This window comes from Etheostoma spectabile, chromosome 14, assembly GCF_008692095.1.
Source record: "Etheostoma spectabile isolate EspeVRDwgs_2016 chromosome 14, UIUC_Espe_1.0, whole genome shotgun sequence".
NCBI classification, from domain to species: domain Eukaryota; kingdom Metazoa; phylum Chordata; class Actinopteri; order Perciformes; family Percidae; genus Etheostoma; species Etheostoma spectabile.
The window spans coordinates 7,194,803-7,212,353 of record NC_045746.1 but is presented as its reverse complement, the minus strand read 5'-3'; the positions used below and the strand labels follow the sequence as shown (position 1 = coordinate 7,212,353).

Genomic DNA, 17,551 nt, shown 5'->3' with positions numbered 1-17,551 from the left:
TAATATGTAATCCCCCTGAACAAGTCTGTCCAGGTCAGGTGTTGGAGCCTGAACAGTGTGGCTGTTTTTATCCATCCATCCTTCTTCATCCGCTTATCTGGTTTAAGGTCGCGGGGGCAGCAGCTCCAGCAGGGGACCCCAAACTTCCCTTTCCCGAGCCACAACCAGCTCCAACAGGTTCCCGGGCCAGGTTGGAGATATAATCCCTCCACCTAGTCCTGGGTCTTCCCCCGAGGCCTCCTCCTAGTTGGACATGCCTGGAACACCTCCCTAGGTAGGCGCCCAGGAGGCATCCTTACCAGATGCCTGAATCAGCTCAACTGGCTCCTTTTGACGTTAAGGAGCAGCCCACCAAACTGCAACCCCTCCCCACCCCGACTACGCCTCGATAACCTGTCCATTAATACTACAAACAGGATTGATGACAAAGTGCAGCCCTGGCGGAGGACAACCCTCACCTGGAACAAGTCCGACACAGATCTCTCTCTTTGGTCATACAGAGATTAGATGGCCCTGAGAAGGGACCCCCTCACCCAATACTCCCGCAGCACCTCCCGCAGTGTCTCCCGGGGGACCCGGTCATGCGCCTTTTGCCGCCGGATGTCCCTCATTTCGGCCACGTTGGTTGGGTTGCGTGCTTTAAATTTTTTTCTTTGCCTTCTATATATAATGTTTTATGTTCTGTGTTGCTCTGGTTTTGTTGATTTATGTTTTCAAATCAAATCTGTTGCAAATAAGTACACACACTCTTAATATCACATAAACATAATAAAATGCCATGTTTTTCTATCCTGTTCTACTCTCTCATCCTGTCCACATTGGGCTTCTGATACAATAAAACTCTGTTTGTAGGTAGCAGCTGAACCATGCAGTACCTGGTTATGTCTTCAGACAGCTGGGCTGGGTCTGGTGGGTAGAATTTCACATTGAAGGTGAAATTATAGTTGGCCCCTGTGGGAGAAAAGGAAGGCGTGATGAATACATGTCAACATGTATGAGACACATGAAAATGAGAACAGAAAGTTCCACTCACCTCGTACCTGCTGGCGGATTTCCTTGGTTAGGTCCATCCATGTCTGATCGAGAATATGAGGGATTGAGATCATCAAACACTGTTCAGTGTAACAAGTCCTTCAACACCACAGGTTGATCTCATCCCATCTAATCCCATCTAATCTCATCTATTCTAACCACTGATGACATAAAATGCGTAGAAAGAGTCTTAATCAATTGCTCAAGTTGGGGTGTTGTAATACTCGCTAATGACTCATTATAAATCCAGCTGACCTTCATGGTGGTTGTCTCCGTGACGATCAGGCCGTAGTAGTCTTTCTCCAGCAGGTTGAGGTGGTCACACACCTTCAGGAACAGCTCCTGGCCTTTGGCATGTTTCTGACATACAGAGAACACAAGACACATTAAACACCAGGGGACGCTGAAAAGTGTGTTACACACTCTCTGGTCCCCCTTTTTGAACAGGGCAACCACCACCCTGGTCTGCCAAGCCTTTGGCACTGTCCCAGACTTCCAAGCAATGGCGTGTCATCCAAGACAGCCCCTCCACACCCAGAGCTTTCAGCATTTCTGGACGAATCTCTGAGTAGTTTGACTACCTCAGTGACTTCCACTAGGGAAACCGCTGACAATCTCCCATCATCCTCGAGCTCAGCTCAACCATAGAGGGCGTGTTAGTTGGATTCAGGAGTTCTTCAAAGTGCCCCTTCCACCGCCTAATTACCACCTCGGTTGAAATCAATAGCGTCCCATCCTTGTATACAGCTTAGATAGTGCCCCGTTCACCCCTCCTGAGGTGGCTAACGGTTTGCCAGAAGCACCTTGGTGCCGACTAGGGTCCCTTTTGAACCATGCGCCCGACGCACGGACCCTTTTTTCTTCCTTCAAACTATACGCACCTGCGCCATGCGCTTCACGCCATGCGCTTAGAATATTAAAATAGGACCCTAGGTGCTTTATAATGCGTATATGACCACATTTATGACATGTGAAGGCTTTTAAATTGATATGTCCTTATACTTTTGTTATATCAAAATAAAATCATTTAATTAGCTGAAATGGAATTTTCCTTTAGTGTGTGCATAATGTCTAAAAGAATAAAAAACAAAAGCGCTCTTACATCCAGCTCACACTGGTAGAGTGTGTCGTCCAGCAGCGTGACAGTGATCTGCATGCTCTTGGCTTGGCGTGGAGCTCTGGGAGCTTGGGCCTCGTCCTCGGCCATCTTCTCGCCCGCCTCCTCTCTCTCACCGCCACACTCCTTCTCCTCCTCGTGCTCCTTGACCTCCTTCTCCAGGGCAGCTTCGTCTCCTTTCTCCGTGGCGTTGTCTTTGTCCTTTCCACCCTCCTCCTTCTCCTCTTCCGGCCCAGCTTCTTTCTTCTCTACCTGCACAGCCTGACAGAGACACTGTGATGATGATGCAGCCTACACTAATCATGTGTCCTTGCGGCAGATTTAGTCTTATACTGTATTTTTAGAGGTATTTAGAATTAGACTCTATGTTACCATTAAATACATCAATCTCTTTACTGTCAGGTTAAACTGGCATACATTCAGTTAAAGAGACACTTTTGTTAAACAGCCGTTTGATTGACTTTCCGCACTTTACGTTTTTTATGTATTACCTTATAATTATAATTGTGCAGTTTTTAATATGAATCATAATGTATGTTTCATTTAAGCAATTTTTTATTTTGTATCTGTGAAAATAACTATCTAAATACATTGTACTTACTTACATACATGCATACATGCATACATACATACTGTATGTACTTTTCCTTTGAACAGTGGTTATTAAGTGATCATGGACAGTAGAGATCAAATAGAAACATTGATTGTGCAGCTCTTACACATTCATCAATTGATGCCTGAATTACATCCATGACTGTTTGGAAATATTGCTCTTATTAAATAAATATATACCAATTGTTGTCCAGTTACTTCTGTTGGATGATCCAACGGACGGCTGGGACAAAGGTTTCTGCTGAGACTCATGAGTTGTCACTGGCCCACGCATATCAGGGGACAGAGAAACGTTACAGCAGCACATTGCACCTTCTGTTCACTTTGAAAATGTTTTTTTTGTTTTATTTAAATTGTAATGGCCTTTGTGTCTCTTGTTTTGGGGGGAATATGATTGTGAAATTACCCTTTAATATTCGCCACGCTCTCTTTCTCTTGTCTGAATTAAACTATGCGATTCTCTCTGTCTTTATTGAACAGATAGAGATGTGCTGTGGACACAGACGGACAGACAGACAGACAGACAGACAGACAGACCTGGGGCTCGGCGCTGCTGAGTGAGTGCTGGTCCAGCGCTGCCTCCCCCTCCGTCCTCAGCTCAGGTTCGGGGTCGGCGATGGGGGCTTTAGCTTCTTCTTCTACTTCCTTGTCGTCCTTGTCTCCCGCCTCGCTGTCACACTGCGAGCGCCTCTTCAGGAAGGAGGAGAAGAGGCGGGACAGGCCGCGGCCGGCAGAGTGGCGGTTCCGAGGCCGAAACGGCTGCTCCTCCGGGGAGGGGGGCGGCCCGGCGTCCTGGCCCGCTTCCTCCTGCGGCCTTGGCTTCTTCTGATGACTCTCTGCCTCGTCTGTTGTCATGGCAACAGCTGTGGAGACACAAGACAAAATCCAGTTACAAACCAGAAGCAGCCTTGTATACTGTATATGCTAATCAGATCAGACAAGCCAAGAAGATGTTAAAGCAGGTGGAAGCAGGGTCCTTGACTGTTAACCCCCCCCCGAACATTTTCAACTTATGTGAGTCAGCAAGGTTTGATATTCTAATTTTATCCTTAACTTGCTTACATGTGGAGACTTTTAGTGTCTTGTTCTAAAACGCTCGACACATGGATAGGAGAAACTTGCAATGTTTTTTTTGGGGTTCAGTAGAAGAAATAGTAAAAAAAATAAAATAGCATAAATGAAGCATGAAGTGTTGGCAGGTAGGCAGCAGACACCTTCTGATTAAGCCCAGCTGGCCAGAAATACTTGATGGTAAGAAAACCTTGTATTAGTTAGGATTTTATTATGACTATTATTATTATCATCAATGAGCACGCAATTTTTTCTTTGTTTCAAAAGTATACCTGCTGCACCCAACATGTCTCCTAGACTCTTCCACTATTTGTGTGTGTGTGTGTGTGTGTGTGTGTGTGTGTGTGTGTGTGTGTATATAATTGTATTGACCTGCATTCTATCATGGCCTGATCAGCGTCACGACTGCTCCTATAATATGTAATTATGTAATTAATATGAGTAATTAAATAATAATAATGTGTAATGTGTGCTCACATTCAGAGTCCAGGCGTGTGCACACTCACAAATCCTTGATCTTCACCGGTTGACAGTTACAGCTATAAGTATGTGATATTCTGTTTACTTTGTGGAGAGATGCGCCGATCAATTTAGAGCCTGCACATTTCATAGGAACAGTTTCTCGGTCACACATGCACAGTTCAATAGTGTGAGTGAAGAGGAAGATAAAGACGGGGAGATAGAGACAGCGTGAGGGAAGAGGGAGATAGAGACAGCGTGAGGGAAGAAGGAGATAGAGACAGCGTGAGGGAAGAGGGAGATAGAGACAGCGTGAGGGAAGAGGGAGATAGAGACAGCGTGAGGGAAGAGGGAGATAGAGACAAGGAGATAGAGACAGTGGGAGTGAAGAGGGAGACAGAGAAAGCGTGAGGGATGAGGGAGATAGAGACAGGGTGAGTGAAGAGGGAGATAGAGACGGAGTGAGTGAAGAGGGAGACAAAGACAGCAAAAGAAGTGAAAAGGAAGGAGTGAACTGTGAAGTAAGTGAAGAGAGGCGCCTTTCCATGGGCAGCCCCCTCACTCTGACATCTCTCTATTTAGTGCATGTATAGGACCTGAGCGTGTGTGTGTAATTCAGGCCTGTGTGTAATGTGTGTAGTAACAACATAGTGTAAAATGTAATTTCCCTTTGTGGGACTAATAAAGGATACATTAAATAAACCCTTGTGCTGTTTTGATATTCTATTAATCTATTTGGATGTGTTTAAGAATATCAAAATGATTATCGATATCGCAATATATTAATGCTCAATATTGCAATTTCACATTTTGACAATATTGTGCAACCCTGTCTGTAGTTGTCATGAGGAAACACATGACAGCTACAGCAGCTTGGGAAATGGCATTTTGGAAATAGAAATGGAATTTTCTGTTTATCACAAGAAATAGTGAGCTAGAGCAACCTCACCGCCTCACCCAAAAAAAGCACATTTGACGGTGCTAAGAACACTAGTTTAGTGTGGGTTCAAGCTGTTGATCATCTATCTAGCTGTGTGTGGTGTGTGTGTGTGTGGGGCTGGGTGGGTTGTTGATGCTATTAAAGCAATGCTAAAGTGTCTGGTGTTGCTATGTCGTTTCATCTATGAAATGATAACTGGGATGGGCTTATGGACCACACAGCTCTTCCATGCAGCACGTCAGCTTGATTTAACACACAAAACAATGTGGGTAGATTTGTAGGCGTGTTCTCTTTCTCTACTCCCTAACACACCAGATGGAACTGTGACATCATCATTTGAATAATGTTGCTCTGAAACAACACATGCAATCCATGGTTCAAAACATAAGCGTTGGTCCTCTGTTGCTGGTGAAGTCAAGTGTGCAGTATGGGTTTATTTGTCCGCTTGTGTGTGTAGACGTGTGGTAATAAGATACTGTGTAGAAAAGATATATATATATATATATATATATATATATATATATATATATACTGAATACTATTGCCTCCAGACATGGTGCAACAATATTTTGAGAGCCATACTACTACTGTGTAGCCTGAAATCCTTTGTATGCTCAGGCCCTGATAGGATGGGCGCTGTGGCTCGCCACCACATGAAGTTAGAGACGCTGCTGGCAGCGCGCTGTGCTGAGTGGACGTTGGCACAGCCGCACACTGCTGACATGGCAGAGAACAGGGAGAGCTCCAGGTGTACCAACGAGTACAAAACAACTTCACCTACTTCACCTTCTCATTCTTCTCACGCTTCTCCTTTAAATCTGTTTTTTTTACCAGCGATTTGCCTAAAAGGTTCTTTGAAATAAATCATTCAGCATGAGAAAGGATACAAATTGACTAATCAAGTGGAATCAGAGCAGCAGCCCTTCTGGTTATGGGTTAAGACCATTATTTTTCTGTGTCATGAAAGAGTAAATTGTGATTATTATTATTATTATTATTATTATGTGACGATTCAGCTGGACTATAAAAGTGTTTGCAGGCAGGAATCTCTAACACAGAAACATTTTAAGTGCTAGTTAAAGGCCTCGGTTTTATTTTGGGCAGATGCTTCAAAGCCAACACACACAAAAAAAAAAAATCAGGTTCATGATAGATTCAATGTGGGTTAGCAATAGATCCCGACTGATAAAGGATTTTTAAGGCCGATACTGATATTTGGTTATTTAAATATCCGATATGCCAATATATCAGCCCATATCTATGTTTTTTTTTTTAAATCCAGAAACGCGTTACAAAACATAAACAGAATTTCCTAACATTAGTTATTTGTGTTAAAAAACAAAACAAAAACATTAACAAAAAAAAAAAAATCTGTTGCCAACAGGGACATTGTAGAGTGCCCTCCGGTGGACAAACTATGCAACGCCTATGCTCATAACATGGTTGACAGTCCATTTTTATTTTTTAAATATTCATTTATCAAAATCATTTATTTGTCATTAGAAATGATTCTGATGAATATAATTTTTAAATATATATATATATTTTTTTTTACATCTGCCATTATAAATGTCAATACCCATAGATCGGGAAATGCCTAATATCGGCAGATAATATTGGCCCGCCGATATATCGGTCGGGCTCTAGTTAGCAAGTTGTGATTGTCATGTGAACCGGCTATCTCGGTTGCCAAGGTAATATCACTCCGCCAGTGCTGTAGCCTGTGCTACCAAGTACAGGGAACAAAGCATAACTATTGCAATGCGATGCATATTCCTAACATTATTCTATCAACAGAGATTTACATCGATTGTCTGGCGTTATAATTTATTTGACTTTGATGTACAGTGGAGTGACTAACGGCAGGCTAGCGGATACTGTTGACTTGCGCTAGCCTAGCACCAGCAAACTCTGCAACTGGAAGGACTGGATGAAAACTGTCTCCACTGATAAAAATAGTAAGGTCTTACGTCACAAATTCTAAACCACCCCTTTAATATTTCAAATCATTTCTTAGATTTGGACTCAGAGTAAGGTTCAAAGGTTGAAACTAAAATGCATTTGTAAAAAGTGAAAACATACTTAAGCATCTGTATTTCTGACTGCGTGCGAGCCAGAGTGCTGAAAATGAGCTTAAGGACTGAAAGCAGCTTTAAAATTAATCGGGCCCTGTGTGGGATTAAAGGCTGCTGCGGAGACCACAGGAAGCTGGATGTCTATCAGTCACCGCTGGATCCACACACCAGATCTAGAAACAAGCCACAAACTGAGTTGGCCTGACCCACATGAAAGACACAAGTGAAGAAAAAAAGCCCTAAAACACAAAAACAGAGCGCTGAGCCCTAACACAGCATCTGTACCGAGTCACCCCTATAACTAGGCCTCAGGGATTCAGATGTACTGTGATGGAAACAATCAATATCCAGAGTCTACACATCTGTGATTAAAGAGAAAATACACTGAAAACGTTAGGGTTAGGCAGTTTTAGAGAACCATTTGCATTCTGACTGGCAGCTTGCAGCCATGTTATAAGGAGAATACCAAAACACTATCTTATTGCCATTAAAAGCCACATTTTGTAACTATTTTAACTTCAAATAAAAGCTACTCTGACAGGGCTTGCAACCTCTTAGTCAACTAATCACAACCGATTAGTCGACTGAGATTTAGTCGATTTAGTCTTCTTTTTTTTAAAGCTTTTTCATGCTGAATGATTTTACATTAATTACAATAAACCTATGAGCACATCTCTGGTGAAGGGATAAGCTTGTCTAATTGTTTTTGCTTCTGCACATTGGTCCACTTGTGCACAGTAGTGGAAGAGCCACTTTCCCAAACTCAGTGATAAATTTGAAGCACTAAATAATCTCAGGACCTGTTGCAGTGTGAAAGTGGCCGATCGTTAAAAGACATGTGAGATCATAGGTGCTGATTTAGGTTTTCCTCTGTTGGTGCTCATGGTCGCACGCCCTTTAAAAAAGAAAATGTCAAAGCATTTCAGAACCTTAGGAAACAGACAGCGGCCGACACGAACACACACGCCCATTAACTCGATAATAAAACCTTAAAGTAGGTAGTAAGTAGTATCTTTTAACTCAGGACAGCGCCAAATCTCAAAAACACAGATAGGATTGGAGATGAGACGTTTAACTGACACGTAACCGTGATCAGCTTCGTGGGAAATTAAGAATCAATGGAGCATGGGACTGACAGCGACATAACCAATCCCCCTATGACAGATGCTCTACTTAGCACCAACAGCAACGTTTATTTTTAAATGACTTCATGTAGCCTATTGGCATTCTTGCACACATTGGTGCTCAGGACTTTCTGTGGGTGCTCGAACTCCGGAGCACCCACGGTATTGTCGCCTATGTGTGGGATACCCAGGAAGTTCTTTGAAAAAAGAACAAAAAAAGAATACGGAAAATGACTCCAGGTATTTATATAATTTGACAGCTTATGGTTGCTTGTGGAAGCTGATGAATTTGCTTTGATGGTAAAAATCAGAAAAAAAGCTCCGTAAAGTAGGAAAAAAAAGTAAGGCGTATACACCTACAAGTGTTACGTAGACACAGTGTTGTCCACAGTTTTGTCCAACAGAGACTGTCTGTGGACATGTTGATACACAGCATAATGAGTTCTGTTTGTATTGTTGACAATGGCTAAACCTAGCTAGAGCTATCCCCACACTGAAATCCAACTTGTTTTAATGGAACTAGGTCAACTCAGGTGTAGTCTACATCCACGACGTTCCACTGGATGTCACTCATTTAGGTCGGAGGTCCGTCCCCCAATCGGAGTTTTCTGTTGCACGACTAAAACTACTTTTGCACGTACACGTTCCACCAAAACAAGTTCCTCTCCGAGGCTATTTCGCAGAGTCACCGTTGCTCCGTCTGGCGCTTAGCACCGCCGAAGATGAACTTTAAGCAGCCCGGTTCAATGTGAAAACAACATCGGCAGAAAGAAACAGACCAACTGTACATGCTTACTCGACTTTCAGGTAAACTCCTGAAGACACTAGCGTACGCTGGCTGTGTGCTGATGTCCGGCCTCTGGGCAGTGGGCTGGGGGTCCAGAACACTGACCTCCACTCAAACCCCTCCACTCAACAAAAAGGGTGAAGTGACACTGTCCCAATCCCCCCCACCCCTCCAAAAGTGTTATCCTAAAATAACGTTATAACTATTTTTTTTTTCATTTATTTTTTTTTTACTGTGATATCGAATTGTGTATCAAGAATCATAAAATTCCCCTGGTAGGCTATTGATGACTACATTTCTACTATCATGCCATCCGTAGTTGCCACTATTGTTTTTTTGTTTTTTTTTTAAATAATGTTCAAATATTTAAATAAGGGATTTCATGTTTTTTGTAGCCTGTAATTGTTTGTTTTTTTGCACAACTTTAGTATTGAGTATCGTTGCTTTTTTATTGGTATGGTACAAGCTTGTTGGTATCGTTAGTAGCCTGATATATCGCAATATAATCAGAATCAAAGCATAGCCGAGCGAATAGCAGCCCTGGACAACATGGAGCCTAAAGCAGCCGCTATACACCTTATTATGTCTGATATACCCAACCATTTACAACGTTAGCTACAATTTATCCTTTCAATACGTTCATTCTGTCAGAAAAATGTGAAAAGCATCGCTGTTTACAAAGCCCTAAGCATCACGTCTGCTAGCGCTCGTAGCAATACCGCTAACATTGAAGATGCATTTAACCACTTTAGCCCGGTTTGCGGACAGAAATGAAAGCAGTGCGCGTGAGAGTGGAACAATAACAGTGGCGGTAGGTGTATACCTGTCTGCAAATGGCGCTGAATGTGAAAATGTCAACAAATGGAGTGTGAGCAGCTTGCCAGTGTGCTGTCCGCGGACACTCACCCTGTGTTCCGCTCCACCACCAAGAAGAAAAGATGCTCCGCGGTTAGCCTACTGGTCCTGTTCGGCTTCAGACAAACGGAGACGGGATTCACGAGCGGTTCCCAGCGGATGGAACAATGTGTTGAGGTACCAGCCTAGCAGACGGCGCACCGTGCGTTCCCGTGCCCTCCGTGTTGTCTGACAGGCAGCCAGGAGAGGCGCAATATGCTGTGCTCCGCCGCTGAAGCCGCACGGTGTAGTTTTTTTCTCAGCGGACGGAGAGAGAAAAAAAGCTACAGAAAAAAAGATATTAGCTTAATTGAACCTGGAGTTACATTTTTTTATTTTTTTCTCAACCCTTGCTGTCTTCCTGTCAAAATTGAAAATCAACACTTTTGTTGACGCTTCTTAATCAATGTTTTTTTTTCTTACGTTTTTGTCCTTTTTTTCAATGTTTGTCACTTTTTTTGACGTTCAACACTCGTAACACTAACTTTAGTTTTACAGTTTTTTTGGAAATATGGTCAATAAACCTCATTTTTAGGGAATTATACCTAACGTTTGAGTTGGAAAAGCAGAAATGAGGAATTATTTAGACGAAAATTAAAGGAATGGATGTTGATGGATAATCACAGACTGGAATATGTCAACTTTTACTCAATACTATTTGGAAACCACTTCAATTTTTTTTCAAATTGAATAAGACACCCTAAAATTCATCAAGTAGAGATTTGTACTTGCCGAAGAGCGTTTTGTGGAATGTATCATGTTATTTGGGGTAATTACAATTGGGTAGTTAAAAAAAACATTGATATAGGTAAACGGGTCAATTTGCCCCGAGGACAATATGAGGGTTAAACACTTTGTTTAAACACCAAGAATGAACTTTCAGGCTAGGCTTTTATAATGTTGAACTACAATCAATCAATACATTGATTGCAATCAAAGTGGACAAGGAGCTGCTTCCTCGTGAGCTGCTCCAGCGTCATCTCTCTGGGGTGTGCCGGCCCACGTGTTTCCTTGTTGTGCTCCTGCAGGTTGTTTTGATTGTATTTAGACGGAGACTTGTTCTTGGAAAACAAGAAAGCAAAGTCTTTTCCGTCCGAACAGGTTTCCTCCCAGTGTTTCTCTTCAGCGTTTCTGTGGTGCGGCGTTGGTTCTGCCTCTGTTCCTCACGCTTCTAAATGGATCTCCGTCATCATCAGCCTCACACACACACACACACACACACACACACACACACACCCTCATGTTACATCAGGATTTCCCTATCAGCACACCACTCAAAAGACAACAAACACATATCATATCTACAAACGGCTACCCAAAAGACAAGGTCCGAAACACGTTCCTTCCCGAGACTATTTAGCAGCGGCACCGTGGCTCCGTCCAGCGTTTAGGACCGCTCAGGATTGATTTAAAGAAATGCCGATAAACCACAGCACATTTTTCTGCCGTCCCAGACTGCTGTGGGGTCTGGCCAGACCCTCCTCGGCAGCGCTGTGGCGGAGGTTCTGGGAGTGGGAGTTTGAATCGTGAAGATATGTGAAATCGCCAAACTTGTTTCTTTCTGTTGTCATTTTCAGCCATGACTGTGATGTTTAAAGATATTCAGTTATAAACACGGAGGTCTATGATTTCTGCTGTCTTATTTTCTGTCCTGTGGTGCTTTGCTAGTGTCTTTGATAAACCAAATCTAGCATTCAGCCGGTCAGAATGACTGCTAGTTTGGGTGGTGTCATTTTCTTTAGTCTGTGGCCCAACAGCTAAATTAGCTCTTCAAGCTAATGTTAGTCAAAGTGTTGACACATGAAAGCATCAAAAATGTGCAGTGCTCGTTTAAAACGGCTTCCAAAAAATTGAAGGGAGCAAAATCAGATTTCTTCCTGCTTGTAACTTTCTCCAGAAGCATTTCAATCAGGAGAGACTTGTTTGCAGATATGCAAAGGTTTATTGTACATAAGAATAATAAAATGTACAGTCTTTGGAGCTTTAGACTCCATCGTAGAATAATTAGTAAAAAGGGTAAGGAAGGCAAGACAATCCCCCCGATGGAGCCCAGACACTGGTGGTGAAGGAGCCCGGAGACCAGACCGAAGGAGTCGACGGAGCGTCCAGCAGGAGGAAGACCCAGGGTACCTTTGGGTGACTGTGACGGTGACTGGACGTGGAAGGGGGAGGGGGAGGGGGAGGGTTGCATGCTTTGCCTGAAATGACAGCTGACAGCAGCAGGGAGAGAAACAGATTTAAAGCAGGGTTGGGACGCTGTGATTGGCCCTTGGAATGTGTGGCCAAATAGGATTGGTTTAACAGGAAGGTGAACGCCTCCAACAGCTGATTTGATTTAGGAAGAGAGCATTGATGAAGTGTTAGGTCTTCCTGAAAGAACTACATTACCCTGATAACTTACATAGGGCTCTCAAAGCAACCCACCCATGTACTACTGACTTACTGTGTACTTCACATATCACAATAAAATATGATTATTATCCATTAACCCTTGTGTTGTCCTTCCATTTCAAAAACTGACAAAAATTTGACATTTTAACCTTTTTCAGACTTTTTTTTACCTTACTACCACTAGTTTTACAGTAGGCCTACTTTTTGGAATTCATGGTCAATAACCCTCATTTATACAGATTTATACCTAATATTTGAGTTAAAAAAGCAGAAATTATGAATTATTTTGACTAATAGTTAAGACCAGAGGAACGTACAGATGAGTTTAGTCAGGAATGAAAGTGATCAATTGTATTTGCAAAGAGCGTTGTGTGGAACCTAATCCATTCTTTGTGGTAATTTGGTTAAACAGAAACCCATATTTCAGATACAGACACTTTTTTTAAAGAGGTCAAATTTGACCCGAGGACAACAGGAGGGTTAAACTATCCAGCAATATATCGGAGTTGAAAGCTCCACCTTGAAAAGACGTTAAGTACATTTAAGTGCATTGTGCCGATGATGCAAAACTTGGCTTTATCTTATGGCATAGGTAAAGGGCCTTGTTAAGTTGTGTTTTTTTGTTTTGTTTTTTATAAAACTCAGGCTGTAACACGTGTTGTGGCCTGGCTTGGCTGCAGCTCATCTAGAGTTTCTGCATGTCGCCTATTTTTTTACGCGTAGCCGTCACACATCCAGGTAGTATAAGGCGATGAAGCAGGGATCCTGGCTCAGCCTGCTACAGCGCACAGAACGGCCAGAGACACGTGCACAACTGCCGGCAGCAAAACATCCTGTAAAGTGTGCTGAAGAGCTCGAGAGCCTGGCCATTTATCTCTCATGTTTGTGTCTGTTTATTTTCATAATTTGCATGTAGGTTAGTTTGTTGTGAAGAGAGAAGCATCTTACAAAGTAATGTTAAAGAATGAATATAATTGGCAGAGGTATTTTGCTGGTGGTAACATTGTCAGTGTTATAAGGGGCAGCTGTGGCTCAGTGGTAGAGCGGTTGCCTGCCAATTGAGACAATAAGACTGGAAAAGTGCTATATAAATACAGCAAATTTGCTGATGCTTGACTGAGAGCCGTGAACCCACTCCCACAGCTGCACACAGAGGTCTCTTAGGAGTTTTGTAAATACTTATGGATATATGAAACAATAGATGGTCCATTTGTCATTATAAAAAGGTACTCCAGCAGTGTCTAGGCTATACACTGAAAAGGTTTCCCATGTTTCCTAGATTTGAGTATTAGCATCTGCCTCTGAGCCATGCATACTTTACATTTTTTCTAAAACCAAAGTCCTGGGATGGATACAACAGCTCTAAAACGAACAAAATAGTTGAGCTGATGGATGCAACATCTATCCTGTAAGACAGCGCGTAGGGCATACACACCATGTTACACACCCTTTGGTTTTTCCTTCATTTGCACAGGAGGCAAGTGTATTTGTGGAAGCAGCCAATGGGAGCAGTGCAGGGAGCAGCCTGCTTCAATTCCAACTCAGAGCTGCTGTTGATGGCAGAGCCCCACCATCGGTTACCAAGGATCCCTGTGCCATAAAACAAAATCAATGCATCCATTTTCAGTCCGCATCAGTGAGAGGAGAGAGCGTGGAGGCGGGAGTCATTTGAATTAATTCATTTAAATGTGAATTCAGGTCCCCCGTTTCAGTCATTATCCCACTCGTGTTTGGGCACTTATTGTTACATAACAGAGTGTAGTAGGCCTAAATTCTGATCAGATCTGAGAACACTTAGAACCTTTAATGATTGACAAGAATGCAATCTTTTAGGAAGAGGTTGTTGCTACAGCATACTATAGAGGAGGAAATTACCCAGGTTTTTAAAGGAATCCGTCAATGTTTTGGGAATTATGCTAATGCATCACTGTCTCTATGAGAGTGAGATGTTTTATGCAACAGTGCGCTGGAGGTGGACAGCTGCTGTGTCTCAAGCTTCTCTGCAACTCTGCTCTTTTTTGTTTTAATTGGTTCTATCTTTTACTTATTTTTGAGTTTTTTACAACATGCGCAAGGTCAAAGCAAGCGCTATCATACATTATGATAGAGAACTACTTCTGCACATTAGATTGTTGGTTGACAGCCCTTTTTCACCACAACCAACAAACAATGGGGAATTTTCATGGCTGGGATTACCTGACACCAGCCGATCCCTGGATGAGCAGTATCAAGTTATGACAGGGCAGAAACCTCATGGCAAGGGGCTGCTTTTATTTTTAACAATACCAACTTGATGTCTTGCTGAGATATCACCAACACATCAGTTGTGCTATGCATGGAGGTAATGCGCTCCATCATGTTTACACTCCATTCTCAAATGGATGAAAGGTCCTCCCCGGCCCTCTCGTCGGCAAATCATATCACGTCTCATTTTTGCCTTCTTAGGCAGGAACTTAAACGTGACCCACCAGTGATACGAACCATTCAGCACGGGTACGACCTATCAGACCCAGCTCTCCGACACTGCTTCAGCATGACAGAGTGGTGTGTGTTTAGAGACAACACCATAGACACATACACAGAAACAAGTTTTGGCTACATTGGCAAATGCATCAATGACGTTGTACCAAAGATTACTGTATAGACATTCCAAATTAGAATCTCTAATCACTAAAGTCTGCGCGTAAAGCATGGTCCTTTAAGTTTGGACTTCAACACCAGAAACATATGGCTGAACTATTAACCATCACAGACTACAAAATGTCTGCGTCTCTCCCATATGAGTCTAACAACTTCTATGCACACAGCTGAGAAAGCACAAAAGGCCCAGGACCGCTGCCCATTTATCATATCCAGGGTGGCTGTGTGCAGATGTTTCAAAATAATGAACCCACACAAGGCACCTGGACCTGATGGCATCCCTGGCCCAGTGTGCAGACCAACTGGCAGATGTCTTCACAGTGGGGCTGTTGGAACGAATTCTGCAAGTCAAATATAATTCAAATTACTACTATTTGAATGCTGAAATTACTGTTTGAATGTGATTTCTTTTTTTTTATTATAAATAAGTTGGCTAACGTAAGCTAATCTCCCTCTTCTTACCTTGCCCTACCCACATGTGAAAACAAAATACTTTTTTCACATCACGTCTGATGAATAATACATTAGCGGGAGTGAGAAAATCACAAGGCATTGTGAGGTCTTAACATCACAGAGAGCGTAACGTTAGTACGGAAATCTAGAGAAAAAAAAAGGGAAATAGTTTTACATGTTAAACATGAATTTTAAATCGACATCCACAGAGCCTTGGCTGTGCTTTACATTATGCCATTTTGCTAAGCGAACAAGTTTTTTCATTTAGTTGCACCTGAGGTTGTATAAAACCTTGACCAGTCCCGTCTCTATTGACCAGAATGTAACATTACTTGGTAATACTAACACAATGTAGAGTCCCACTTTACATATGGAAAGGATAACTAAACATCCCATTTGTCTAAGAAGTTCATCACAAAAAAATGAAGCTTGTGCTTTACAGCAACTGTTAACTTTATGAAGTGTTGGAGCTGTGTGAGGCCAGGCAGTCGTGCATGTACAGGGACAACAGGAGAGGGCTTAGCACACAGCCTTGGGGGGTTCCAGTGTTGAGAGTCAGAGTGGAGGATTTACTGATAAATGATTGTTATCTTAAAAAGTTTCACTATTGTCATATACACTCACCGGCCACTTTATTAGGTACCCCATGCTAGTAACGGGTTGGACCCCCTTTTGCCTTCAGAACTGCCTCAATTCTTCGTGGCATAGATTCAACAAGGTGCTGGAAGCATTCCTCAGGGAGTTTGGTCCATATTGACATGATGGCATCACACAGTTGCCGCAGATTTGTCGGCTGCACATCCATGATGCGAATCTCCCGTTCCACACATCCCAAAGATGCTCTATTGGATGAGATCTGGTGACTGTGGAGGCCATTTGAATACAGCGAACTCATTGTCATGTTCAAGAAACCAGTCTGTGATGATTCCAGCTTTATGACATGGCGCATTATCCTGCTGAAAGTAGCCATCAGAAGTTGGGTACATTATGGTCATAAAGGGATGGACATGGTCAGCAACAATACTCAGTAGGCGTGGCGTTGCAACGATGCTCAATGGTACCAAGGGGCCCAAAGAGTGCCAAGAAAATATTCCCCACACCATGACACCACCACCACCGCCTGAACCGTTGATACAAGGCAGGATGGATCCATGCTTCAGTTGTAGACGCCAAATTCTGACCCTACCATCCGACTGTCGCAGCAGAAATGAGAATCATCAGACCAGGCAACGTTTTTCCAATCTTCTATTGTCCAATTTCGATGAGCTTGTGCAAATTGTAGTCTCAGTTTCCTGTTCTTAGGAAAGGAGTGGCACCCGATGTGGTTTCTGCTGCTGTAGCCCTCTGCCTCAAAGTTGGACGTACTGTGCGTTCAGGATGCTCTTCTGCCCACCTTGGTTGTAACGGGTGGTTATTTGAGTCACTGTTGCCCTTCTATCAGCTCGAAACAGTCTGGCCATTCTCCTCTGACCTCTGGCATCAACAAGGCATTCCGCCCACAGAACTGCCGCCAAGGATGTTTTTTCTTTCGGAACTTCTCTGTAAACCCTAGAGATGGTTGTGCGTGAAAATCCAGTAGATTAGCAGTTTCTGGAATACTCAGACCAGCCCTCTGGCACCAACAATCATGCCACGTTCAAAGTCACTAATCACCTTTCTTCCCCATACTGATGTCGGTTTGAACTGCAGGAGATTCTCTTGACCGTGTCTACATGCCTAATGCACTGAGTTGCCGCCAGGTGATGGTCCTGCTTAGAAATTAAGTGTTAACGAGCAGTTGAACAGGTGTACCTGATAAAGTGGCCGGTGAGTGTATATATAATGCAGTCATCACATTTTTTAAACACAAATTAAACCTTTAGTCATTATTGCATTGCAGTTTCAGACATTCCATATGTCTTTATAAAATTTTGTTAAAACGATGAAGTGTTATGTAGGTATAGGCTTATGTATGCA

At 42.8% G+C, this 17,551-nt stretch overlaps 1 protein-coding gene across 17 annotated transcripts in view; it reads right to left on the bottom strand.

Annotated features, from left to right (window-relative positions):
* Positions 1–17,551, bottom strand: part of epb41a (erythrocyte membrane protein band 4.1a) — a 76,503-nt gene that overhangs the window by 40,094 nt on the left and 18,858 nt on the right. For 16 of the 17 annotated variants that reach the window (XM_032536205.1, XM_032536206.1, XM_032536210.1 and 13 more), the window contains exons 1-6: positions 10,124–10,327; positions 3,299–3,624; positions 2,135–2,410; positions 1,288–1,392; positions 1,034–1,076; positions 876–951 (exon numbers count right to left, since the gene is read on the bottom strand). In XM_032536205.1, the coding sequence (XP_032392096.1) occupies positions 876–951; positions 1,034–1,076; positions 1,288–1,392; positions 2,135–2,410; positions 3,299–3,616 (818 nt within the window). In that variant the 5' untranslated portion in view covers positions 3,617–3,624; positions 10,124–10,327. Of the gene's footprint in view, positions 1–875; positions 952–1,033; positions 1,077–1,287; positions 1,393–2,134; positions 2,411–3,298; positions 3,625–10,123; positions 10,328–17,551 lie in introns of those variants that run through there. The other variant, XM_032536222.1, reaches the window with a different exon arrangement.